The sequence below is a fragment of the Aspergillus aculeatinus genome (genome assembly GCF_003184765.1).
Source record: "Aspergillus aculeatinus CBS 121060 unplaced genomic scaffold BO66scaffold_3, whole genome shotgun sequence".
Lineage (NCBI taxonomy): Eukaryota > Fungi > Ascomycota > Eurotiomycetes > Eurotiales > Aspergillaceae > Aspergillus > Aspergillus aculeatinus.
In genome coordinates, this window is record NW_020291472.1 from 213,640 (window position 1) to 238,817 (window position 25,178).

At 52.2% G+C, this 25,178-nt stretch overlaps 10 protein-coding genes across 10 annotated transcripts; 6 read left to right on the forward strand and 4 right to left on the reverse strand.

Moving 5' to 3' along the window:
• Positions 1-168: 168 nt before the first annotated feature.
• BO66DRAFT_434281 (chromo domain-containing protein) lies at positions 169-1,231 on the forward strand (the record flags this gene model as incomplete). Its single annotated transcript, XM_025650769.1, has 7 exons — positions 169-175; positions 256-397; positions 453-495; positions 568-644; positions 709-1,072; positions 1,131-1,156; positions 1,213-1,231. 7 exons carry the CDS (start codon positions 169-171, stop codon positions 1,229-1,231), a joined length of 678 nt encoding a protein of 225 aa, XP_025508301.1.
• A 339-nt stretch (positions 1,232-1,570) lies between these two features.
• BO66DRAFT_467770 (putative transcription factor Rap1) lies at positions 1,571-3,484 on the reverse strand. The gene is made up of 4 exons (XM_025652597.1): positions 3,087-3,484; positions 2,946-3,031; positions 2,658-2,898; positions 1,571-2,593 (listed from the first exon to the last, which is right to left on the reverse strand). The coding sequence occupies exons 1-4, from the start codon at positions 3,213-3,215 to the stop codon at positions 1,658-1,660; spliced, it is 1,392 nt and encodes a 463-aa protein (XP_025508302.1). The 5' UTR covers positions 3,216-3,484; the 3' UTR covers positions 1,571-1,657.
• A 164-nt stretch (positions 3,485-3,648) lies between these two features.
• On the forward strand, positions 3,649-8,350 carry BO66DRAFT_340164 (uncharacterized protein). The gene is made up of 5 exons (XM_025644398.1): positions 3,649-3,910; positions 3,967-4,120; positions 4,173-5,158; positions 5,397-5,624; positions 5,755-8,350. The coding sequence occupies exons 1-5, from the start codon at positions 3,822-3,824 to the stop codon at positions 8,315-8,317; spliced, it is 4,020 nt and encodes a 1,339-aa protein (XP_025508303.1). The 5' UTR covers positions 3,649-3,821; the 3' UTR covers positions 8,318-8,350.
• Positions 8,351-8,396: 46 nt separating this feature from the next.
• Positions 8,397-9,641, reverse strand: BO66DRAFT_340168 (uncharacterized protein). Its single transcript, XM_025644399.1, has 3 exons — positions 9,417-9,641; positions 8,906-9,328; positions 8,397-8,768 (listed from the first exon to the last, which is right to left on the reverse strand). Exons 1-3 carry the CDS (start codon positions 9,430-9,432, stop codon positions 8,491-8,493), a joined length of 717 nt encoding a protein of 238 aa, XP_025508304.1. The 5' UTR covers positions 9,433-9,641; the 3' UTR covers positions 8,397-8,490.
• Positions 9,642-9,866: 225 nt separating this feature from the next.
• On the reverse strand, positions 9,867-11,894 carry BO66DRAFT_467774 (putative oxidoreductase, FAD-binding). The gene is made up of 2 exons (XM_025652598.1): positions 11,243-11,894; positions 9,867-11,189 (listed from the first exon to the last, which is right to left on the reverse strand). The coding sequence occupies exons 1-2, from the start codon at positions 11,733-11,735 to the stop codon at positions 9,871-9,873; spliced, it is 1,812 nt and encodes a 603-aa protein (XP_025508305.1). The 5' UTR covers positions 11,736-11,894; the 3' UTR covers positions 9,867-9,870.
• Positions 11,895-12,405: 511 nt separating this feature from the next.
• On the forward strand, positions 12,406-13,432 carry BO66DRAFT_312346 (uncharacterized protein; the record flags this gene model as incomplete). Its single annotated transcript, XM_025643357.1, has 2 exons — positions 12,406-12,570; positions 12,671-13,432. 2 exons carry the CDS (start codon positions 12,406-12,408, stop codon positions 13,430-13,432), a joined length of 927 nt encoding a protein of 308 aa, XP_025508306.1.
• A 733-nt stretch (positions 13,433-14,165) lies between these two features.
• Positions 14,166-16,145, reverse strand: BO66DRAFT_425485 (mannose-1-phosphate guanylyltransferase). Its single transcript, XM_025650231.1, has 4 exons — positions 15,928-16,145; positions 15,805-15,861; positions 14,505-15,674; positions 14,166-14,430 (listed from the first exon to the last, which is right to left on the reverse strand). Exons 1-4 carry the CDS (start codon positions 15,985-15,987, stop codon positions 14,404-14,406), a joined length of 1,314 nt encoding a protein of 437 aa, XP_025508307.1. The 5' UTR covers positions 15,988-16,145; the 3' UTR covers positions 14,166-14,403.
• Positions 16,146-16,870: 725 nt separating this feature from the next.
• Positions 16,871-18,622, forward strand: BO66DRAFT_467777 (uncharacterized protein). Its single transcript, XM_025652599.1, has 2 exons — positions 16,871-18,154; positions 18,218-18,622. Exons 1-2 carry the CDS (start codon positions 17,273-17,275, stop codon positions 18,470-18,472), a joined length of 1,137 nt encoding a protein of 378 aa, XP_025508308.1. The 5' UTR covers positions 16,871-17,272; the 3' UTR covers positions 18,473-18,622.
• A 347-nt stretch (positions 18,623-18,969) lies between these two features.
• Positions 18,970-22,121, forward strand: BO66DRAFT_364678 (putative dynamin GTPase). Its single transcript, XM_025645177.1, has 4 exons — positions 18,970-19,240; positions 19,297-21,401; positions 21,458-21,599; positions 21,653-22,121. Exons 1-4 carry the CDS (start codon positions 19,222-19,224, stop codon positions 21,868-21,870), a joined length of 2,484 nt encoding a protein of 827 aa, XP_025508309.1. The 5' UTR covers positions 18,970-19,221; the 3' UTR covers positions 21,871-22,121.
• A 239-nt stretch (positions 22,122-22,360) lies between these two features.
• BO66DRAFT_340182 (lysine--tRNA ligase KRS1) lies at positions 22,361-24,729 on the forward strand. The gene is made up of 2 exons (XM_025644400.1): positions 22,361-22,690; positions 22,772-24,729. The coding sequence occupies exons 1-2, from the start codon at positions 22,475-22,477 to the stop codon at positions 24,431-24,433; spliced, it is 1,878 nt and encodes a 625-aa protein (XP_025508310.1). The 5' UTR covers positions 22,361-22,474; the 3' UTR covers positions 24,434-24,729.
• Positions 24,730-25,178: the final 449 nt, after the last annotated feature.

Sequence of the window (25,178 nt, forward strand, 5' to 3'; positions counted from 1 at the left end):
TTCTCCCAGTTCTTCATCCCCCAATCTTCTATCGGCTTGCGGTCGGTGACCTGCACGCGCTCATCGATCTAAGAAAGCCATTCGAGTCAAATTTGACATCGCATTTCGGCCGCCAAGCTGTTTTCGCGACTCTTCAATCTCGCCGCATCACCGTTCCAAACAACAACAATGCCTCGTGAGTATCAATTGCCCGTGACCGCGCGTCTAAACCTGTCGCGCGCAAAGATTGACTGACAAACCATCATTTACCATCAGCTCCGGTGACCGATGTGTCCGATGACGAGTCGACTGGCGAGTCTATTCCTTACGAGGAGGCCCCCGCACCCAAGAAGCAGGCAAAGAAGCAGGCCGTTGACGATAACGAGGATGACGAGGACGAGGACGAAGAAGAAGACGTGTGAGAACGGTCAGGAAGTGCTTAAGTTGGCCTTGGAAGTCCTGACTCCGCGCAGTTACCACGTCGAGAAGATCGTCAGTCATGAATGGGGTAAGAAGGTGCGCGCCGCTCTCACTTGGACCTGTCGCCTAATTACTGCTACTTTGGAAGTCTCGCTAACTTTGCGACAGGGCGAGCTGCTCCTGCAGGTGAAATGGAAAGGATATGATGACCCCGCCGACATGACACTTGAACCAGAGGGAAATCTGTGCGCTCTTCGCTTCTGCCTTTGCCTTTGCACAAACCGAACTGACCCAAATGATTTTGTCCAGCGATGGTGCGCAGGAGGCGGTCGATGAGTACTTTTCCAAACTGGGTGGCCGTCCGGAGAAGCCTCAAACCAAGAAGCGCAAGTCCTTGGGAAGACCTCCTAAATCAGCAACCCCCGAGAAGACACAACCGAACAAGCGGAGAAAGTCTCGAGAAAACGAGTCACCGGAACCCCAAGCAGCAGAAGAAGACAGTGACTCCGGCTCGTGGGTGCCCAAGTCTAAGAGCTGGGAGAAGGAGGTGGATAACGTCGACACAATCTTCCGCGAGCCGGGCTCGGGGAACCTGCTTGCCATCTTGAACTGGAAGAATGGCAGAAAGTCCAAGGTCCTTATTGAAACTTGCTATGAAAGATGCCCTCGAAAAGTATGTGCTCCTGTGGCCTTTGGGATCTGAGAGAGAATAATGGCTAACAACAGGCAAGATGCTTGACTTCTACGAGTCTCATTTGTAAGTAGTCACTTGTATTCCAGGACGACGCTTTTCATAGGCTAACGTCATGGTAGGGTCTTCAAAGAAGGTTGAGATACCAGGTGGAGTCTGCCGTCTCTTTACCTCCCAGCAAATTGGGTGGAGCATCCAGGCATTCGCCTTCTCCTTCCCTTGGTATCCTCCCCAATGATGCGATTACTGGCCACGAAGCGTTGACAACGAATCGTGCATATGGGTGTTCTGTTGGGGCTTTTCTGACCACCATTTACAAATGCTATGACTGTAAGATAAACCCTCTTTTGGGTAGTTCTTGGACATGAGAGGTCAGCGGAGGGCCCAGAATGTCCCAAGATGAAAGAGCACTTGCACACATCTTGAAATACATCTTGCTTCTTTCTTCCGTTGCCATCTTCGTTATATCCTCGGGTCTTTCTCTGAGTTTTGTTTCTCATTTGATCGCCTAGCGTTGCTCTGTATTCTAGTTGCATGTTATCAAACTTCCAGTTTGCGGTGGACTTCTCATTCGATGGTTTCCGTCTCAAGACCGGCAGCCCTTGCCATGCTTAGATATTCCCACCTAGCATCGAACGCTTCCGCGCCGTGTTTCTCTAGAACCCGCTGGATCCCTCGAGTCTCTTTTCCTTCCACACACCTGTCATCTCCCGAGGTCCAGACCCCCGGAATATCGTCTGGAATGTCCTTTCCGGCCACCAAGTATTCGAGAACCTTGTCTGCCAAGTCTGGGTCCATACTTGTGCAGCGCAAGGCCTCGATGATCTGTGCCTCTGTCGCTCTGCCATTCCGAAGGCGGCGGTCAACCCAAGTGTCAATATCCTGCTCCGGGATCTCTGGCTGAGGGTCGGGAACGGCTTCAGGCTCGGGACTTGAAGGTAAGAAAGGAAGCTGAAGAAATAGAGGATCTATCTCCGGGGGTATTGGAGCGGGGTCAGTGCCATTTTGTGGCTTATCGGTTCCAGTCTCGGTCTGTTCCGGAATGGATTGTTGCTCGACTCGGTTCGTAGTTGGAGAAAGCTTCTCCCCACCAATCGATGCCTTCGGATCGGTTTGTGGTGGAGGAGGCCTCACAGGCTCCTTACCTTTGTGCTGAAGGCGTGCAGGTGCAGCTGCTACACGTTCTGGCACGGGCTCAGCGGTTCTTCTTTTGGGAGCTGAACGTTGCATTGGGTCAGGTTGGTCCGCTTCGTCGCCAGTCTCCGACACGCGTTTCCTCTTCTTGTCAGCTGGTTTGCTAGAAGAGGGCACAACCTCATGCTCCCGTGAGAGAATTGCTGGCGGCTGAGTCTGCGCTGTAGGGGCCGTCACCTGTGCAGGAGCAACCTCCTGCGAAGCTTTTTCTTCAAGAGCAGAGCCTTTTGGCATGCCCCCCGGACGCGGACGACCACGTAGCCTCTTTAGATAGCGATCGCGCCATGATTGAAATGTATGTCTGGGGTTCTAGGGGGTATTCAGTCACGATTAGACATCTCTGCGGGGATCTATATATTGAGGTGGACACTACCTTCGCCGCAAGTTCTTGGTAAATCTTATTCCCTGAAATAGAGGCTGTCGAGTCTTGTTCATACTTCTGCATCCAGTCCCATAGAAGCTGGTCATCTGCGACAGTGTAGGGCACTTTGTGGTTTCGCGTAGGAATGTATGAAGCGCCAACTGGTCGAGCTTCTGATGGCCCGGCTCGATAAGGCTCTAGATTCTGCATCCGCCCTTTGCGGATAGAGTCCTCGATGAACTTGAAGGAGTATCTGTGCATAAGTGAGTTGTGAACATCTAGGCAGAGTGACGTACTCACGTGTCCGGCGGGAGATTCCTCCGTTTGTGATCGACTATTTTGATTTCGGCATCTTTCTCAAACAGCCTTATGTGGCCTCCGTGTTGCTTGAGCCCTTATTAGGTAGGAGCTCGCTATTAATCCAGGGCAAAGGGTGAGTACCTGGATAAGATCTTTGAACCGGTTTCGTTGAGGAACATTGTGTGAGAGCCAGAAGTGCTTTCCCCGGAAAAGCGTCCCATTCGCGGTTACTGGGGCCTCATGACTGACTGCCGTAGTTACCTCAGCCATAATAATCCATAAGAATATCCGTTTGGCCTGGAACCCTTGGAAAGTCGCGTCGGAGCTGTTGAACGCCCCTGCAAAGCCTCCGACGACGCGCTATCACGTGTTTCCGATGATGAGTATAGATCCAATTGCGCCGGATGGTTTGTATGTCTTTAGGTCAATGTGTTTTGTGCTTATAACAAACATAGCATCATCGTGACATAGAAAATGTTAGAGCAAGAGCATGCTCTGAGCAGTCGAGACAATTAGCGTCGAAGGCACTTTGTTTGTGGTGGTCATGACAGACAATTGTGAACTGGAACTGGAACTCGGCCAGCACCAGCCCATTCCCCGGCCCGTAAGTTATCTTTGGGGGAAAATACGGTCACGTGCCCGGCATGTCCAACGGCCGGTGGGCAACAACCGGGGATTCATCTCTTATGGCACTGCAGCCTTCCTATTATCTTATGAGGCGAAATACGACGGGGTGTCTGAATTCATGGTCGAACTATTTACTCATGTCAGCTGAATGATATATTACTCCAAGCTAGCAGTACCTATGCTGTACATAGTTGGAATCTGATTGCGACTCAAAATCGGACCCCCCAAGCTGGTTCGACTCGGAGCAAGATGGGATTGCTACGGACCATAGCGCTGGCCATCCTTGGAATTTCAGGCTTTGTATTTGTCGCCCTGTTTGGGAGACTACCTGCATTTCGGTAAGCTGTGTATTGGTCCTCGAATGCAGTGAACTGCGACTGATGCATGCTTGTAGCAAAACTCCAATTGGGTTCCTTCACAGAGTTCTTTGGATACATATCCCTAGAGGATTCGCAAAAGTCGATGAAATACTGTTCAGCGGCCGGCTTTTCTCTTGCTGCAGCCAGGCTGGCAACTATGTTCTCAATGAGAATCATCCGCTTGTTCTGGTTCGTCTCATGAATCAGAAGTCAAGCTCGCCTCCCTGCTGACTGAACTTAGATATTCTTTGCCTCACTTCTGGTAGCAGGCCAATGCATGTTCATTCCAGCCGCTTGGGCCAGAATCTCTCCGGCCCACCATGTATGGATACCGCTCGCTGTAGCCCTTCCTTACTACTTCTTATATGCGAGCATAACCACTAAGTCTTTCATTACCCCCAAAAATCACGCTGAGGAGTTGGAACGCTATCCGTACGATAGGGTCATCTTCCATCCAGGACACCGCTGCAGCACATGCCGGTTCCTCAAGCCGGCGAGAAGCAAGCACTGCAGCACTTGCAAAGCATGTGTTTCCCGACACGACCATCATTGTGTATGGTTGATGAACTGCGTTGGGTTGCACAACTATCACTACTTCCTGTCGCTGATAGTATCGTTATGCGTCATGCTGACTTATGGCTCGTGCCTCGGATACACTCTGCTGTACCAGACCTACGACAAACTGGTTCCTGCTGACAACCCTTTGCGACACACGCGACAGAGCTGGACGACCTTCTTCAACATCTGGGCCGTGGTGATCGCTGCTGATGTTCGCATTGGCGCCACAACCCTGTTGATGACGATGACAGCCCCTTTGGCGGGGGCCTTTCTCGTATACCATACCTATCTGATTTGGGCCGGTATGACCACCAATGAAAGCTCCAAGTGGTCGGATTGGAAGGAGGACGTTGCCGACGGCTATGTATATAGATCGACCAAGGACGTGATATATGGCAATTCGCCCTTGCTCGCAGAGTACCAGGGGTCACCCACAGACTGGCCCATGAGCAGCGAGCAGGTCCTTGCACTCACGGATGGGGAGGCTCCAAAGGAAGGACACCTGTTATCTCCAGATTCGAACGAAATATCGCAGCCCAGCGACCGAAATGCTCCTATCGACCCGCGGTGGAGTTTGGTACATAGTATGCGGGAGGTTGAGAATATCTATGACCTGGGGTTCTGGAACAACTTGCGCCATGTTTTCGGGCTCTCCATTCGAGCCAAGATGTCATGAAAAGGTATGGGCTCTGTATGGTATACTACATTATTTAGTAGTGATGTGAATTGTACATGAATCTTCCCGAATAGGCAGTCAATCAGCGGCGGCGGGATGGTTCCGGAGCCGGAAAAATTCCCCTCAGCGGGTGTTATTCTACGAGTTGGAATTATTCCAAAGTTCTTTCCTTCTCCGCCCGCACTTAGTTGGACTTCTTCTTCCCCGCAACAATCAATTCGCAAAGGCCAGCTGCTCAAAACCAAACGGTATCCTTAACTTCGCGCCCAAGATGGCTGACCGGGCAGCAGCGGAGAACAAGCCCAAGTGCACTCCTGCAGAGCTTATGCTCAAGGTTATTCTGACGGGGACCTTGAGCCACTATGAGACCCGGGGTATGATTGATGACAAACGTCTTGAACACATGCTCTCTGCGGGCAAGCAGATTCTTTACAAGACACACCAAGAAAGCGATGTCAGGTGTGTTTCTGAAGCATTTCCCCTACTATTCCTTCAAGCCCATTTCGTGTTCTGCAGCCCCACGCTTGCACTGTTCCCCGCACAAAGACCGTGTTGTTGACCGGTCGACTGATTGAGCTCCCCTGGATAGACATAATCTCGGCCTGTCACCGGATATCTGGCAAGGCTTCACAGATGTTTTGACCAAGGCGATCCCCGTTCTCGAGTCCCAGTCGTTCGCTTGGAAAAGCCCTCCGACCGCCAACTACGACCACTCTTCCTCCAATCTCATAGCCTACAACTACTTCTCACTTGTCAAGGATATCGAGCGCCTGAATGACTTGTGTACCATCGCCCGCAATCTCCTCGCCACCACGAAGAAGGCCCAAAATATGGCGGCGGAGAAAGGCTTTGATCAGAGGATTCTAGCCCTGGTGGACACCTGTGTTAGAGTCACCGCGCGGGGATTTGATGGCGAAACGAACGCACGGAACGAGGAGCGCTGGCAGAAAGTTGTCAACCTCTACAAGCGCCTCCTGATTACGTGTCTGCAGTTCATGCACAATTTCATCATGCACAACGAGCAGCGGAAGATGGTTTTGTGGCTGGACCTCTTCGGATACCATTCCACGGGAGATTCGAACATCATTCAGCCCCGGGAGCCGCTTGATCCGGCCTTTGCTCAGCCTGAAGGAATGGCGCCGATTGTCAAAACCGGAGAGCGGATAGTCAACCCCCCCATCCGGGCTCTCTACGATCAGACTGCGGAGGACTTGCTTCTGGAGACGATCTCCAATTTCCCCCGGGAACCCGCGACGATCAAAGAGGAGGCGGCCATGTTGCTTCTGGCAAACATCAAGGACCACATGGAGAAGCTGCTCGGGCGTGATCTGACCGCCATACAGGAGATGGGCAAAGATCCGGAGCAGGTCAAGGAAATTCGCGCAGCTTTGACTGCTATTCTCGGAGCCAAGGTAGATGGGTGGTCTGATCTCCAGGATAGAGCCAAGGACCTTCCGCCAGCCCTGCCAGAAGATGAGCCTCCTCGCAAGAAGGCGATTGTGACGATAGATCGGAGCCTAACAGCTGGTTTCCCACGCGTTTGTTGGACCGATCTCCCCGACCTTAGCGAATACGGGGCGCTTTCGGCTGGTGATGCAGTTGTCATGGAGGAAGATATGAGTATGCCCCGGTCTGCTCAGTCTGCGGCCGAAACTCTACAGGAAGCGAAGGACGAGTTGATGGCGCGACTGCAAGAGAGCTCCCAGATCGGTGGTGATGGAGATCAGGACTACGATACTGGGGATGCGGGCACAGTTGGTGATGATGACTCGCGCAGCCTGGAGGCTGTTGCAGACGGAAGCATGGAGGAGGAGGAGGAGGAAGAGGAGGAAGAGGAGGATGACGATGAAGATGACGACGATTACCGCGGCCGTCCAGGAGACCAACAACGCGGCCTGTTGACGGATATACCGCTTGTGCTTGGACCCGCAGAGATCGAAGCGCTTCCGATGATCATCCAAGCCGGTATTGTTGACAGTTTCGGCTTGAAGGGCGGAGAAAGGACGGGGTCGCGGAATATGCAGGCTCTGCGATGCCACATCCTACTCACGCAGGAGACTGGTCGCAACCTGTTGAGAGAGTTGTTGATCTTCATTGCTGCCTGGGATCTTCCTGATGACGAGCTCTACTTCAAGATGATGGTTCAGATCATGGATGCGGTTCTCAAGAACGGTCTTATGTCGCACGCATACTCTGATTTCGGCCAGCCCAAGGACATCATTTCTCCTGCGCAGGCAGTCGTGGTCAAGATTCTTACACACATCTTCCGAGCTAAGTATTCTCCAGCATCAGTCACCGGTACTTCTCAACATACCGCAACCAAGAGCCCGGCCCCTCTGTCCCGAGTCGACATCCTTACCGTTCGATACATTTTCACCATTTTCCGGGGCAACATTATCCCTGAGACTTGCGCTTTGATCTACTTGCAGGGACAGATTCGCGCCGGAAGGGCTCTACCGGAGGACTTCCCGCTGAACTTGTGGGATATGGAGCGGGTCTACGAAGGTGTCTACCAGTTCTTGGAGTTCTTCGCTGTGCTGACCGAGAACAACGACTGGAAAAACCTGCTTGTCAAGTGGGAGATCGTCTATGACTTGGTGACGTTGATCAAGGAGCTTGAGGCCAGCATCCCCAAGGGCCAGCTGAGTTCTCTTACTCTGGGAGGACGCAACAGCCCTTCCCGGGACCACCAATCTGGCTCGGGTTCCGGGCCGGTAGCAGTCGAGAGACCATATGACCCCGGTGACCCCGACCCCGTTGATGCTGGGCCGGGATCGAGAGCAGAGTCGCCGCCCATCACGGAGGACCCGTCGGAGTTTGAGTGGCGCAATCTGAAGAAGCTGGTGGTGCTTGTTCTCTCGTCTTTGGTGTGGAAGTGTCCCGAGGTCCAGGACCAAATCCGGCGCTATGGCGGTGTGGAAACCATCCTGTCCTGCACCAACTTTGATGCTCACAACCCCTACATCAAGGAGCATGCCGTGATGTGTCTGAAGTTCTTGTTGGAAGGTAACCGCGAGAATCAGAAGATGGTCGAGGAGTTGGAAGCGCGCGAGGTGGTCAAGGATGATAACGGGGTCCTGGAGAGGAGTGGCCTGGAGGCTATCATCGACAAAGCGGGCAAGTTGGCTCTTCGACCCAAAGAGGAGCTTTGATTTAGGATTACAGCTTAGCTACGCTATTCTTCCTGACATGATAGACTTAGAAACAAAAATAGTAGTTCATGAATGAAACGTCTCTATGCAAGCTCAACAGCAAGCCTCGCGGTTCCAAAGCATAGTTCCGCAACACCATGCCCTATTATTCAGCACCTATCTGTAAGTTAAACCTAACCATACATGCCATCCCACTCCTCCTCCTCATCATCCATCGCCGGCTTCCGCCTGGCCTCCGCCTTGTCCCTCTCCTGCTTGGCGAAATCCGTGCGATCCAGCGGACACGTTCCCCGCAACCTCAACCACGGCCGCACGCACTCCAAATCAAACAGATGCGTCGGATGACACGGCAACCGCACGACAAGGGGGTACTGATCCTCCAAGAACGGGTTATTGCAAATCGGACAGACCTGCGACGAGTTCAAGGATGTCTTGGGCACGCGATCGAGCACTACACGAGAAACCATACATTATTAGCCAAAACAGAACCCATTTCGGCTCGTATTCCCCCGGACACGAAATCCTCCCGCTAACCACCCTTTTCACCCCACCTCCCCCCGGCAAGAGAATGAAAACCGGAATACATACCATCGCAAAACTCCTCACTCACCCCCTCCACCTCCTTGGGCGGCCGCTCCGCCGACTGCAACAACGACGCAATCATCTCCGTCAGCAGCTCGCTGCCCCCGCTGACGTCGGTATCCGTATCCTCCGGCCCGAAGCTGGGGATCCCACCTGCCGCCGCCGCGGCGATGGCTCCGCCCCCGCCCCCGTCGCGGCGCATCACGTTCAACGCTTCGGCGAGCGTGTAGAAGGCTGCGCTGATGTCGCGCGGGACGGGCACGGCGTGCGGCCGGTGGGTGCTGTGCGATTCATCCAGGGTGATTTCGGAGAGGGTGGCGAAGAAGCTGGAGAGGTCGGGGCGGCGCGGGTGCGTTGTGGTTGTTGTGGTTGTTGTTGTTGTTCCTGTGGTGGTGGTGGTTGAGGAGGGGTCGGTGGTGTTGTGTTCCACTTTTGGGGAGGGTTAGTTTGACTTGAACTGGGGGGGTTGATTGGGTTTGGGTTTGAGGGGGATAAGGGGGGGGGAGGAGGATGGTACCTTCGTAGGTGGACATGGTGGAAGCTGTGGGAGCTCGGGGAGCTCGAGGGGCTGTGGTGAGGGGTTTGTGTTGCGGTGCGATGGGTTTAGGATGGATGAATGGTTGATTGGAGTGGGGAATATAGATTGGAAGAATTTTCGTGGGGGAGAATGGTGGTAGAGACTGCGGTGACGTTGGCGTCTGAACGCTTCTGCGGCAGGTTGTTGAGGTTGAGAGAAAAGAGCTCGATAAGGTACGCTACTTAAATGGCGGCGGCGGAGATGAGATGCGGAGGCAGCAGCCGATAACGCGTTGCCGCTCGGCGGCGGAGATTCCGATCGGGCGGAATCTCGGTCTTTACTGGCTACTAGGTGCTTTACAAACTATGAACTGCCAAGATTTCCGATGTAGAGCATGAGAAGGGTAAATAGATGCAATCCTTAAATATATAAGTAAACTAATCGTATGATCGCGTTAGTAGTTAAAGTCCTCATATACTACGTTCTTACCAGTGAGCCATTTCAAAACCGAGCTTTTCAAAGCCGGACTGCCGCAGAAATACCATGTCTCGGCCAAGGACAGATCCAAATCATCTGTGTCTATCCTGCGTCGTAAAGTCTGTGCTCCAGAGGAGACGACAACCTCATACTGCCGCTTGATAAGTTCGTCCCCCGGGTCAGACCCGGTGAGAAACAAAGACGTCGATCTGGGCAGCGCCGGAAACCGCTTGAACGTATCCCACACCAAACCCACGTCGCTGATTGATATAGACCACAATAGTCGTAGCCGACCAAGATCAAGACCGGGGAGCTGGGCAAGCACAGGCGTTATCCCAATGCCACCTGCTATAAAAGGCAGGATCTCATTTCCCGCTGAGTTTATCTGGAATTCTCCCCCGACCCCTTTGAGAGGGACCTCAAGGCCGGCTCGTTCATTGACTCCCCAAAGATAGCGAGTCACATTACCGTGCTTCCTAGCTGTTATTTCAAACTCTGATGTAGAGATTCCCTCGCCTGGATAAGATGAGATAGTGAACGTCCTGACATAATCGTCATTGAGGCTGGTCGGGTCATCGTCTCGCATGTGGCTGTAGCCGAGATTCAGCTCATCCCAGAACGAGAATGTCGCGTACTGCCCTGGAATCCACTTTCCAAGTTTGACTGGATCGGAGATGCGGAATCGGAAACGAGCAATGGCTGGAGTAAGAATCTCTTTCCGGATAAGAGTTGCTGTGATAGAGCTATCTTCCTTGAGATCGGCCGCACTGACCTTTTCTGTCGCCAGATATCGCACCGGAGGATTGTATGGAGACGGCTCCCCGACGATACCGCGGAAGGAGAGGGACTTTTCCACATATCGCGCAGCTGTGACGGTGACCACGACTGCCAGATTTGACCGCGGAAGCACCCGTGCTGCATCTTGGCCTACCAGAATCCGCGCTTCCCCGGTCACGTATAACGCATTTCCCGTGTCAAAGTCCGGGAAGACGTATCCTGATCGAGGATTGGTCTGGAGATTGCCTAGAGTCTGGTATAGTCGATTACCTGAGTATTCTGGATAAGCAAATACAGCCCCACGTGGCCCATTAGACACCAGTCGCACAAATCCAGGAGGACCTCCACGGATGTTTGTGTCCATGTCAATTGTACCATGAGCCGAAGAGACAAACAGGCAGTCAGCACGATTGAGAAGGTCTACAGCCGCCGGGGTCAGTTGAGGCGAGCTTGACACCAGCTTCGGATTTGGAAGGGCAGGAATGATCTGCTTCTTATTCATATACTTTGGACAGTTTCCTGATTCGTCAGCTGTGCCGCATGCCTGATGCTATGGAATAATATCTACTCACCGAGACTTGCATCAATGTGCAACGTCAGGTGGGCGAATCCCACCTGGTCTGAGCCTGACACTGCGCTGGGACTTTCCAACGACCCCGCAATCGACCTGCCGTGAAGCTTCACTCTCTTCCGATTTTCCAGATCGAAGACTAATCCAGACATCAGTTTTCCGCCGCGTGTGGAATCCGCTAAGTCGCCTTCCGGTGGTCCCAGCAGTATTTCAGCGACGGGATCATGTCTCCTATCGACAGGTGTGGTCAGTTCGACCGTGGTTTGCGAAGAAGGTCTAGCGAATCCTTTCTCGCCGCCCCAGATGCTTGTCCAGAGGCGTCCTTCGGAATCAATAGTCCCAATAGCCAAAAGTGGAGCGCGTGGCAGTAGATAGCCAGCATTATAGGTGAGGCTTGGAACTGTGGGGTTATCTCGTGGGGGAACGTGAAGCAAATTGTGCATTTTCTGCTCACCCTCATGCCAGGGCATGGAACCTGCAAGTATGGAGGTCATGATGGTTTAGTAGCTTGGGTGACTGATGTCGCACAGTCAACATATAAGTTAGCTAGGAGAAAAGAGGGCATCGATGCTGGTTGTGAGGGCACTGCTGGTTTTATGGGGAGTGTTATAGGTATGTGCGAAGGTTTAGGGAATTAATCAGCAACGATGGTGTCAGTCAGTAAGTATGGTGTAGTAAACATGCCGCGATAATACGAGCGAGAGAAAGAGAGCATCTAGAACTGGATGAAGTAAGCGAGACACGTGCCATGCCTAACTACTCCTCCTCCTCCTACTCCACAGGCCAAACGCGGCTGGGTTCGTCATCTCCTCCTCTTCCCGCTGCTTTCTTTAGCAACAGCCGTGGTTGTGGAGCCTGCCCAGGCAGTGTAAAAGTGATCGACCCAGCGAGGCGTTGCATTGTTGTGTTTCTTGCTCTCGCACTCGCACTTCCTGCCTTCCTGTTTCTTTTTATTTTCCCGCTTTGTTGAATTGTGATGACCTGAATTCAACTCTCTCCTCTTGCATGTTCAAGAGCATTTGTCTTTCTGCCATCCCCGCTGTCGTTCTCCCACAGTATTGTTGTCTGATCATCTGTTTACTGCTTATCGATCGGAATTCAACACTTACTGATAAACCACTCCCCACCGCGATTGGAAACATCCTCCGATAACCACCGCCCACTATGCGCACCGCAGCATCAGTCAAACCATCCCACTACCCAGCGATACCCTTCCACATTATCCGCGCAACGGGTCTCATTTCGACCTTTATCGTAGGCATCATTCTTGCTGTCTTCATCACCAACCTACACAGCCATGGCTACAAGCTTCCGTGGGCCTTCCTGGTCGTAAGTCCCTGCTTCTCCTTCCCCGGATTCACGCCCGATTCCAGCCAGACACACAGACACACAGACACACAGACACCGAATTAACTCGAAGATAAAACAGCTCCTAATCGCCACCGTCCTGACCCTTCTCAACTACATTCTCACGACACTGACCCACTGCTTCTATGGCCTCTCCCCACGCCTCTCCCTAACCACCAATTCCATCCTCCTAGTTCTCTGGCTCATCTCTCTCGGCCTCCTGAGCTACAGTCTCGCGCACACCATCCTGACCAGCTGCACGGCCACTTACTGGGGCACCTCAACCGGCATCAACGTGTGCCGCATCTACAAGGCGCTCTTCGCGTTCACCATCCTCGCGACCGCCGCCCACATCGCCGCCGTCGTCCTCGATGTGATCGTCCGCCGACGTCAGACCCGCCTGGGCGAATACGACCCCATGGCCAGCAACGCCGCCCTCAACGACTACAAGATGCACAACCGCGGGAGCAGCGTCATGTCCGGCGGCGTGGGCCCCTACCACCCGGACGACCTGTATGCCCAGCCGCATCCCGCGCAGCAGGGGCCCTACGGGTACCCCGCCGGCCAGGAGGCCTATCACGCTGCACCACCGCCCGACATGTCGGGTCAGTATATGTCCCCCCCGCCGTCGTATGGCGGGCTGGGAAACCACGCCGGCGCCGCAGCAGAGCACGACCACGCTCGCGAGGTGGAACAGTACGGCGACGCTGCGGCGGCGGGAGATCTCGGGGCGCAACACCCCCTGCCGCGGGTGCGGTTCAGCGCGTATGGAGCTTCGGCGTCCACCATGGGCTATACCCGTCCCGCGGAGCAGACGGGGTATGATGCCGGGGCGTATCGCTAGATGGCGATTGAAATTCGTTTCGTTTGCCTCCTGTGGCCTGACGAGCTTGTGTCCTTGGAAGTAGGCGCTCGCTAGAATTCGAAGCAGCCTCAGAATGCGAAGCGCTTCTGTAAGAGCTCTTACACTGTTATATTATGGATTTGACGCGTTACGATCTCGCACTGTACATGATCTATTATTCTTTGAATTGAACATTCCAAACCACTCAAATGGCCCGAGATTAGTCGTCGTGACTCACGGCGCCTGGTTAGCAGACATTGGTGCACGTGTCCATCTCATCGAGTACGCCGTAATGTCGCATCGGCGGTCGGTGAAGAGCTCGGTGGTCTTCGAGACCACCTCCCTACCACACTTGACCCAAATGAAATCAGCCATCAACCGGGCAGTAATGGAACATCTTCACTTACTGCGTTTCAGCCGGGATCGGACTCTGAGGCGACGATTCCTTCCAACCAGGTGCTATATGTCACGATGCATAATCTCGCCTCGGTCTGGTACATATTCCTGTCCAGGCAGGTTCTACCTAGACTCTGGAGGATGATTTGTATTGCAGGATATGGATAGGAAGTTTTTGTTGTGCAGACCGGCGTTTTCTAGGAACATTTTCCGGTGTTGATTTCAGCACATGTACTCACCACAGAAGACATCTATCTACATGTTGCCTTTTCTATTACTATTCAAACACGGACCCGCGATTTGGAACGATATTAAGTTATTAATCTGTAATTTTTTTGTGGCGGGCATACAATCCATACCCATGCCCCGTTCATTCTAAGCATGAACACTAGCTCTAAAAAATTTGCTGAAGCGAGATAAGAAGTCCGCAATCGAAGGCCAGGAAAGAGAAATCAATCGATCAATAAAGTGTAACCAAGAAGAGCATGGCAGCGATAGGAGAAGCATTAAAAAGCATCTGAGACAAAATCCGTTCACACGTTACGTTCCAGATTTTCAAGCGCAGGGCCGACTTTCTACATAATAACTTCGTTGGCGACGTCCTGTAGTGCTGAGTTAGCTTGCGCTCATATTTAGAAGACGAGAGGGAGGGAGAGATGGAGAGGAGGATACGTACGCGCTTCAGTTCCTTGTAAGGCAGACAGACACAGTTCTGGACGCGCACCTCATCGCCCACAGCGCACTCCTTGCCCAGGATGGTGATGCTCTGGACCTTGACGCCGTGCTTGATGATGCTGGTCGAGTGGCTGGCCATCGGGACAGGCGTACCCTCCACACGGGCCCAGGCGCCAACGCGACCGCTCCAGCCGATGATCGAGTGCAGCACGCAAGCGTCGTGCTTAATCTCGGCATCTTCCAGCACAATCGAGTCCTTGATACGAGCACCTGCGCCCACGACGACGCGAGGTCCGATGGAGACGTTGGGGCCGAGCTTGGCGGTGGGGTCGACGGTGGCAGAGGGGTGGATGTAAACGGGGGGCACGATGGAGGCGGAAGGTGGGGTGAGCTCTTCGGACTGAGCCTGGAAGGCCTTTTGGAGGTACAAAGCATTCGCGGGAACCGCGGACCCGGCGGTCTTGATCTGGCGCCAGAAGTCCTTGGTCTCGTGGACGAAGAAGCGGTTGCTGTCGGCCAGATCGGACAGGATGTCCTGTTCGAGACGGAGGACTTCGCTCTTCTCAGCGTCGTCCTCGGCCGCGACGAACGAGGATTCCAGGTTCTCGGACGAAGGGTATGAGAGCAGGCGGGGCCGGGTGGTGCGACGCTTGATGGCGCTGCGGATTGAGGGGAAGATGCATTCGGTGGCGAAGAGGTAGACACCGCAGTTGATGAGGTTGGAGATGTGAGACTCGGGTTTCTCGACGTAGTGCAGCACGCGCTTGGTGTGCGCATCGGACACGATGCAACCGAAGTTGGTGGCAGCATCGTTGTTGACCCGGGTTCCGAGAATGACGGCCTCCGCATCCTTCTCCTCGAACAGCTTGAGCATCTCCCCGAGCGGGAATGAGCAGCAGACATCGGCGTTCAGGACGAAGAAGCGCTCGGGCTTTCCCTTGAGAATGGCATCGCGGAAGTGGTAGAGACCACCGGCGGTACCCAGAGCCGTGTATTCGCGCAGGTATTGAATCTTAAATTGAGGGAACTCCTTGGCGGAGTCCTTGATAAAATCACGGAAGACCGTTTCGTCATAGTAACCGACCAGGATAACTTCGCGAATATCGGGGATCTTCGCAAGGGCTTTCAAGCAGTGATGAATAATAGGGTGTCCGGCGACTTCGAATAAGGGCTGTATGGTAGATCAAATGGTAAGCAACCGTGCGTAGGCGCCGGGGAGAGGGGGGGGGGTGCAATCCGCAAGCGGGAGGGAGGGGTTGGAGGGGAATAGTTTCAAGGACGGAGGAGGGGCAGCAACCGACCTTAGGCACATCGAGAGACAGAGGCCTGAACCGAGTTCCTCTGGACGGACCACCAACCTAAAATCGAGTAGCGAGGTCATTAGTGAGCTGTGTGAAAGGAGACAAATTTCCAATGCCGCCTACCAAGATCACGGCCTTGGTGGAGGCCACGTTGGAGTGCTCCCGAACAGGTACTTGAAGCATTGAAGCGACGAGGGGAGTTTAACACAACGAAAAAGGAGGCGGGGTAGTAAAAGAGGAAGAAGGACGAGGTCTGAGAAGCTGAAGCAGAAAGATTTAAGCAGCCAGCAGCTTTAGGAGAGACTCGAGAGGGGCGATGGAGACTAACTAACTGGTAGTTAGACAGTGAACTAGACTAGTCGAGGAGGAGGAGGACGACAAAGAAGGCCCACCGCCCGCCGGGCAGCTAGACTAGATACGATCTTCAGCTGGAGGCTGCCAGGTCGGGTGGTACCTTACCTAAGTTACCTTACCGTCTTAGCTCTGCGGAGGAAGAGGATCCATGGTTTGGAAAGGGGGAACTTCACCGCTTTCGGTCGACCCTGCCCCATGTGGGCCTATTCTACCTACTATTAGTAGAGCACTGCACTGCACTGCATTTCAAGCATAACTTACTACTAGTATATCAAAACACTGACTATGACATGTTCTGAATATGCTCTCTCTGTAGTACTAATAAGGCTAATAAGCCTAATCTTGGGAATTCAAATTAGATACTGTTGCAGAGACTTCGGGGATTCATCAGCATTAGTACGTGCTTGCCAAGGCTGATAGCCTGGCATTGGATGGAATTCCTAAGCTACAACACAAAAGGATTATCAAGCGTAACACTGGTCACCTTTTAGAGGTATTGTTAGAAGCAATCACTGAGTGTATCATGGATTGAATATATCACTGTCTCATTGCCCTTACAGGGCTAAATCACGATGATAAGACCCTATTCACACGATCCAAAATCATTCCCTGGCACACAAGATATTCATCACCTTGGTAATGAGCCCCTGGTCAAGACTGCTGTATAAGTAGTGGCTCCTCCCCCCTCCTCCTACCTTCCATCCACCATGTCTCTGCCTTCCAGTATCCACCATCATGTGAGGTTTTCTCTGAAAAGAATTTCGTCTCCAAACACATAGATTTTTATTCATCCATGCACCTTGAGCATTGCTGAAGCTTGTCTCTTTTCAAAAAAACTGCTTTCTAGAACAGTTATAAGTGCATAAGTTGAATTTGACTTTCTCATGTCTTTGACACCTGATTCTGGGACAGGGTCCCGAGTTCATGCTTATCCGTCTTCTACTTCCGAGCCTGACACCCTGATGACACAACTTCCAAAAATCTTTAAAACCCACGCCCCTCCCCTAACGCGCTCCTACTCACACTCATTTTTCTCATCACTCCTGCCTCGGAAACTCGATTTATCGTCCACCCATTTCAGTGCCCTTTGCTTTGCAGCTAACTTGCCGCCATCATGTTATCACCTCCGAACATGTCTACAATTACAACCTTAAAGGCTTCCCCGGCTGGGATGCGCATGATCATACCGAAGCCCACAGAGAAAAGCACGCGCCTCAACCAAGTTATAGCAGAAGTCGTTTTTTTCATCCAAACTAGTTTGTTCGAGGTGGACCAACTGATGCTCGACACCGGCCTTGACATCGAGGACTCGCCGAGGTTGATCCGAGTGCTAGATACCTATCGGGTTCGATACTTCTACTGCGGCAGCATTTTGGTGATCATGGGAGAATGCCCATTGAATTCTGTCATTGATACTCTCGTGTTGAACATTCTCGACCAGCGTTCAACGATCCTACCGCGTGAATTGTGTCGTTATCTGTCAAACCACCAACTGAGTATTCACTGCAACGGAGTCATCAAAGGAAAAGGAATCAAGCGGCAGCTGCGAAACAAAATACCTGATAACATAATCACCTTCCGTCATCCTGGTAATCATACGATCTATAATCCAATCGTGCTGGAAGTCGGATTTTCAGAATCGCGAGAAGATCTTCACCGAGATATGCTCCAATACTTCGAGCATTATCAGCCTGCGCAACTGGCTATTCTGGTCAAGATCGAAGAAGATCTGAATTCTCGCACCTCACACACAGATCCAGGTTTTCGAGACCGCGCTGCTAGACTTCTCTTGCGCTTCGGCAACGGCCTGGGGAAACCAAACAATGCCACATACTTGGAGAAGAGCGCCCACGATGCGTCTGTGACGCCCGAGCCGTTTACTGAATATGAGGTTTTAGAACACATCCAAGTTGAAGATTGGATCGGTACCATTTCAGCTGACATTGAGGTTTGGGACTTGATGCACTCTAAGCCACGACTACGCGGTAGCCGTACTGTAAGTTGTCCTACGTACTCGCAGTAGACGTGGTGATAACTAATCCTGAATATTGTTTAACAGCGCCTATTTCCCACCCCTGACCAAGATTCCGTGCCTTATATCTATGCTGGTGACATGATCCCATTGGCACTGCATGATAGCTTCCCAAATCTTGACGTATCTCAAAGACTCGGTATCGATACGGATCTACTCTGTGAGTGGATGGCAGGGCTTATTCCGCAATTTGCTTGTCGGCGTGCCATCGAATTTTTCAGCCCGGAGAGCGAAGACGAGAATGTGGACTATATTCCGGATGACGAAGAAGAGGAGGAATAGTGATGAATCCATACCTTAGTTACGTTACCAGAAGTCCATTATTTAATCTACCAAGCTGCTTCAGCTTCAGCTCCAGCTCTACGCTTGTACGAACTTTAGAAAGGGCTGATCTCGGCTTAGCATAGAATCAAGATGTCAAATGATGTCATGAGCGAACATGAGAGTACTCGTAGATTTGTCCCAAGATGGTGGATGCTTAGCAGATGTTTTAGAGAATACCTCGTCTGTTCAAGCTGATTATATCTGGATGTAATGGAAACGGCATGTCAGTGACAGCTTTTCAGTGAATGGTCGTAGTGCCGCTAGCATTACTCCGTAAAGAGTTTGGTAAGGGTTGCTGCAGGGCTGTAAGTTGATCTATCAACTCCACAGCCACCTGTATCTCTACCACTCTAAGTGAATGTGTCGTTTACGGCCTTCTGTGTGTGTGACAGAATAATATACTACCGGTGTTGCTTTGTCAACTTCCCTTCCACATCCCCTCGGTATAAATCTGCCTACTTTTGGATCTCATTTCCAATCATTTTCTCCTCCCTCTCCTCTTCATCTTCTTCTCTAGATTATCGCCCATACAAATTGTTACTCACCCTGGGGTGGGATCTTCTTGTCGAAGTTTACCTCTTTTTCTTCTTCTGTGTGAAGCGCCCATACCTACAGCTTCCTACAGCCTCTCACTCTCCCCTATTTCGGTTGAACTTCGTGCCATCTCCGTGTCGGCATCACCTTTGCTCCAGCCACCGTCTGTCAAAATGGCGGAGCATTTATCGAGTAAGTGCCAGATTCTTCTATCAAACTCGGCTTCACTTCTGACTCACATCCCCAAGCCGTGATCCGAGCAAAGTCGGCCGAGATGTCTCGTCCATCGCCATTGAAAAATGACTCGATCAATATCATCACTCACGACATGAAGGCTCTGGTGAAGAAGATCCAAGATCTGCGACACCTCGGTATTGAAGACAGCCAGATTGCTCTCCCCAGAATCTGCGTTATAGGCGATCAGAGTGCGGGCAAGAGCTCTCTTATCGAGGGTATGAGCGAGATTAAAGTCCCACGCGCGGCAGGAACCTGTACTCGGTGCCCGATGGAGATTAATCTCACTGAAAGCGATCCCGACCAACCTTGGACGTGCCGTGTATACCTGTCGAGGAAATACTTTTATGACACGAGTCAAAGAGTTGATAAAGTGTCTAAGAAGTCACATCCTTTCGGCCCTTGGCATGTTCAGGATCAGGAGGACGAGCTGTTCATTACCTTGAGCGATAGAGATGATGTCGAAGAGGCGATCCGATGGGCCCAACTGGCTATTCTGAACCCAGGAAGACCGACAGCTGAGTACATTCCTGGGCAGAATTTTGAAACAGATGAGAATTATTGTCAGGCCAAGTTCTCACCCAATGTAGTGCGACTCGATATTTCCGCTCCTGGCTTCCCAAGCTTGTCATTTTACGATCTACCTGGTGTTATAAGCCAGGCCGAGCACGAAAGGGACAGATATCTGGTTGCTATGGTCGAGAATCTTGTTAAAGAATACATTACTCAAGCAAACTGCATCGTGCTGTTGACCTTGCCGATGACAAATGATGCGACCAACTCCAGTGCTGCTCGCCTCATGAGGGAGGTAAAGGGTGCAAAGGCGAGAACTTTGGGAGTGCTTACAAAGCCCGATCGAATCCAATCCGGGGAGTCATACGTTCAATGGCTGGAGATTTTGGAAGGAGACAAATTCAAGCTTGGACACGGCTACTATGTGATCCGCAACAATCCAGACCCCACGATCCAGCATGCTCAAGCGCGTGGTGAAGAGGATGCGTTCTTTGCTTCAGAGCCGTGGGCAACAGAACTTGCCGCATATCAAGAGAAGTTTGGAACCAGAAAGTTGCAGACAGCACTCTCAAGCCTTCTACTGGACCAAATCCAAGGTTGTCTTCCTAAGGTCATCGAACAGATTAAAGCCAAATCTCAACGTATCGATGCTGAGCTCCAAACCTTGCCGGATCCTCCTTCGGCGAGCAGTCCATTCATTCTGTGTCAGATGCTGAACAATTTCAGGGAGCGCGTGCAGGCGCATATGGACGGCGGCTCGGTTGACTATCCGCTGCTGAAGATGTGGTATCATCTAGCAATCGACTTCAAAAGGGTGCTGAGAGAAACCCGGCCAAGTATCAAGATATCCTCTCAAGCCGAGGAGCGTGAGAAAGCGATGTACAGTCAGAAGGCTGATGACTCAGATAGCGAAGTCACTATAGTCCAACCCCCTCCCCCAACTCCAGCAAAGCGCAAGGCCTTGAACCACGGCGATACACCGGATGCCAAGAGGAGATTTACACCGGACTTAGACAGTTTTAGGCCATTTGATAAGGTCCGTCGCGAGATCAAGAATTTCACCTGGGAAGAAATTCGGGAATGCAACGAAGCTGCCACGCGAGGGTGTCTTCCAGACCAAATCGATCCAAAAGCAATCGAAATACTGAATCAGCGGAGCGTGAAACACTGGAAAGCGCCATTGACCATTTTCTTGGATGAAAGCCATACCCTAGTGAAAAAGATACTGCTGGAGCAAGTTGATGAGGTCTTTGTGCAGTATCAGCGGACTAACCTCTATCGCGAAATACGCCGAATTGTGGAGCAATACTTACAGAAGCTTCACCAGCAGCACATCAACTGGGCAGAAGAAGTATATGAGATGGAACATAACAATCCTTTTACGATGAACGGATCAGCGCTAGAGCAGGCCATGAAACATGGGTTTGGTGTTCTCGTAGGCGCTCGAAACAGATGTCGCTACGCTTTGTACCAAGACCGTATTGGCAGATACCCACAGGGGGATATTCGCCGTGAGAAAGAACTCGATAGCATGATGGAGAAGCCACAGGAGTTGGAGGCAGCACTGGGTCCGGATCAGTACCTCCCGGAAATGAGAATCATGGCGGTAGGTTGAGATTCATAGGGATCTACGGTTACGTGGCTAACTGCCCTCTCCGTCAGTATGCGCGAGGTTACTATGATGTTGCGAGCTCTCGTTTCGTCGACTTGATCTGCCAGAGCACCCATACAAAGCTCTTCTCCAAGTGCCGCGGCCAATTGATCGAAGAAGTTCAACGCGAGCTACATATCAACGATCATGACAGTGAGTGTTGTTTATGGTTTCGAACAGGGCAACTGCTAACGTTCCCTACCTAGTGTTTGAGAGATGCTGCGATCTCATGGCAGAGGAGCCAGAGCGCCAACATCGCCGACTGGTTCTCCAACGCGAGAAGGAGAAGATTGTCAAGGCGCAGACATGGCTGTCGGCTGCCAAGAAGGACGAGCCCGAAGACGTGTACGACAGTATGCTGGTCAAGTCCCAACCTCAGGACGATTGGGCACCTTTCGCTTCGAGTATGGATACGTCTGTGTGAGAGTCTATATGCAGACGAGTGATCGGGACAATTGAGTAGAGCCAGAGACAAGGAACTTGGGGTGGGTTGAAGGGTGGAAGGCGGGGTACGCGGATATAGAAAGAGAGAGCGATAGATCAAAACCCCATCCGCATGCCCTAAGCCCTAAGCCCTGCCTGCCAATGATAAGGATTGATAGCGTTGGTATCGGATTGTACACTATACTAGTTTACAGAAAGAAGATCTGAAGTAACCAAAATATTCAAGATTGGGATGCTACTCCGTGTTTCTGTAATTCTCAACTCTTACGATGTGATCTCGTGCAGAGGCAGCGTTTCTTCTCAGCCTGAGGCAGCAATAGCCCGACAAACCGCCCGGCGTGAAATTATTGAGTCATCCATGATTGAATCGAAGGAGGGGCGGGCGTGGGGGAGCTGCCCCTCCCTACCCAATCACCGTCGCCCGCCTTGTCTCCCGCCCAAAATTCTCTCTCGCCGACTTCCAACCCACCAAACCCGCTGCTCCGTGTGTCATCTCCTTTCCCCTCCTTCTCTCTAAACGTCTTTCATTTGTCATAGAGGAGTCTAAGTCCCTGTTGCGGTACTTTAAGCCTCACTGATTCATCATGGCCGACAACACTGCCGTCCAACAGGCTGAGGCCTCGTTGGCCAACCTTATCCTCGACGAGGTCACCGGAGAGAAGGTCTCCAAGTCCGAACTCAAGAGACGCCAGAAGCAGCGCGAGAAGGAGGCCAAGAAGAAGGAGCGTGAGGCTGCTGCTCCTCCCAAGCCTGTCAAGAAGACATCTGCTGAAGACGATGAGGCCAACCTGACCCCCAACGTAAGTCGTACCCCGCCATCACCTGAGTCATTCCATCGCGCAATACTTGCTAACCATATTCGATAACTTGAACAATTATAGCAATATTTCGAGATCCGCAGCAAGAGAATCAACAAGCTTCGCGAGACCAAGCAGCCCGACCCCTACCCCCACAAGTTCCAGGTCACCGATGACCTCCGGAAGTACCTCAAGGAGTACGAGGGTCTCGCCAAGGGCGAGCAGAAGCCCGATGTCACCGTCCGCATCGCTGGTCGTATCTTCACCAAGCGCGCGTCCGGTTCCAAGCTGATCTTCTACGATATCCGTGCCGAGGGTGTCAAGGTGCAGGTTGTCTGCCAGGCTCAGAACATTGCCGGCGACGCTTCCTTCGAGGCCCAGCACGAGCACCTTCGCCGTGGTGACATTGTTGGTATTGTCGGTTTCCCCGGTCGCAGTAACCCCAAGAACCGTGAGGATGGTGAGCTGTCCATCTTCGCCTCAGAGGTTGTTCTCCTCGCCCCCTGCTTGCACGCCATCCCCTCCGAGCACTTCGGTCTGCAGGACAAGGAGCAGCGTTACCGCCAGCGCTACCTGGATCTCATCATGAACGACCGCTCCCGCAACGTCTTCCTCACTCGCGCCAAGATCGTCTCCTACGTTCGCAACTACTTTGACAGCCGCGACTTCGTCGAGGTCGAGACCCCCATGATGAACGCCATTGCCGGTGGTGCCACCGCCAAGCCTTTCATCACTCACCACAACGACCTGGACATGAACCTGTTCATGCGTGTTGCCCCCGAACTGTACCTGAAGATGCTGATCGTTGGTGGTCTGGAGCGTGTCTACGAACTGGGTCGTCAGTTCCGTAACGAGGGTATTGATTTGACCCACAACCCCGAATTCACCACTTGCGAGTTCTACTGGGCCTATGCCGATGTCCACGATGTCATGAACTTGACCGAGGAGCTTGTCTCTGGCTTGGTCAAGCACGTCACTGGAGGCTACGAGACCACTTTCCACACCCAGTCTGGTGAGGTCTACAACGTGAACTGGAAGGCTCCCTGGCGCCGTGTGGAGATGATCCCCGCTCTGGAGGAAGCCACCGGCGAGAAGTTCCCTGCTGGTGACCAGCTTCACACCGCTGAGACCAACGAGTTCCTCAAGCGCATCCTCAAGAAGACCGGTGTTGAGTGCTCTCCCCCCATGACCAACGCCCGTATGCTCGACAAGCTGGTTGGCGAGTTCATTGAGGAGACCTGTGTCAACCCCACCTTCATCACTGGCCACCCCCAGATGATGTCTCCTCTAGCCAAGTACCACCGCGAGAACGTCGGTCTGTGCGAGCGTTTCGAGGCTTTCGTCTGCAAGAAGGAGATTGTTAACGCCTACACCGAGTTGAACGACCCCTTCGACCAGCGTCTCCGTTTCGAGGAGCAGGCTCGCCAGAAGGACCAGGGTGATGACGAGGCCCAGCTCATTGACGAGAACTTCTGTACCAGCTTGGAGTACGGTCTGCCTCCCACCGGTGGTTGGGGTATGGGTATCGACCGTCTGGTCATGTTCTTGACGGACAACTACAGCATCAAGGAGGTTCTGGCCTTCCCCTTCATGAAGGATGACAAGACTGCCGCTGAGACCAAGAACGCCGCCGAGGTTGTTGGCATTGAGCCCCAGCCTGAGGAGGGTATCCGTAAGTCATTTCGATCTACAGTCAGAGAGATCCTCGAACTAATCAAAGCCAGCCCACAAATAAACGCACTTTGACGAATAATTTTGGACGATAGTCAAGCTGATGATGACGTGTTGCATGGGTTTCTGGGATGTCGATGAAGACTTCATTGAATTATAAATCAGGACAGATTATAATGGGTCTTCAGTCTCCTACAAAATTAGATGAATATGAAATGCATGTTTTCGGTTTCCCAGGCTAGAAATCACAAGTAGTATTAACTTGCTGTTAATCTTCGTCGTCATGCCAGTCCATCCCTGCTTTTTGTGAAAATATTACAGTGCTGATGCATCGAGCTGCACGTCTAATCAAGGAATCTGCATAAACCTTCCCGTATCTCGAAGCTGTGTCGAGCTTCTTTACCTTTGTCTATCTTGTCTCCCCTCCAATGAAGGCTGCCATGTACCAGATACATCCTGTGCGGACAAATCAATGAATGTCTAATGTCTGAAATTATGGCTCTGAGCATTAGTGCTTAGGGAAATTGCCTTATCGGAGAAGGTATGAGTTACAGGCCACAAAATTGGAGGACTTTGCCAGAAAATCTCATTTCAATGGCCTCAGAAATATAGGTTCCATGACTTTATATGTGTGCGAGCACCACGATATGGCATCGGGTAAATAATAAAATTCTCAGGTAATCTTTGCATTGATACAAACCGAAGCTTCGCGCCGGATGTTTCCCTTCTCCGCCAAGGGAGCGGGAAACGACGGCTATTTCCGTTTACCCTCCTGGTCTCCGCTCCGGTCCCCCCCCCCTCGTTGCGTTTCTCTCTCTTC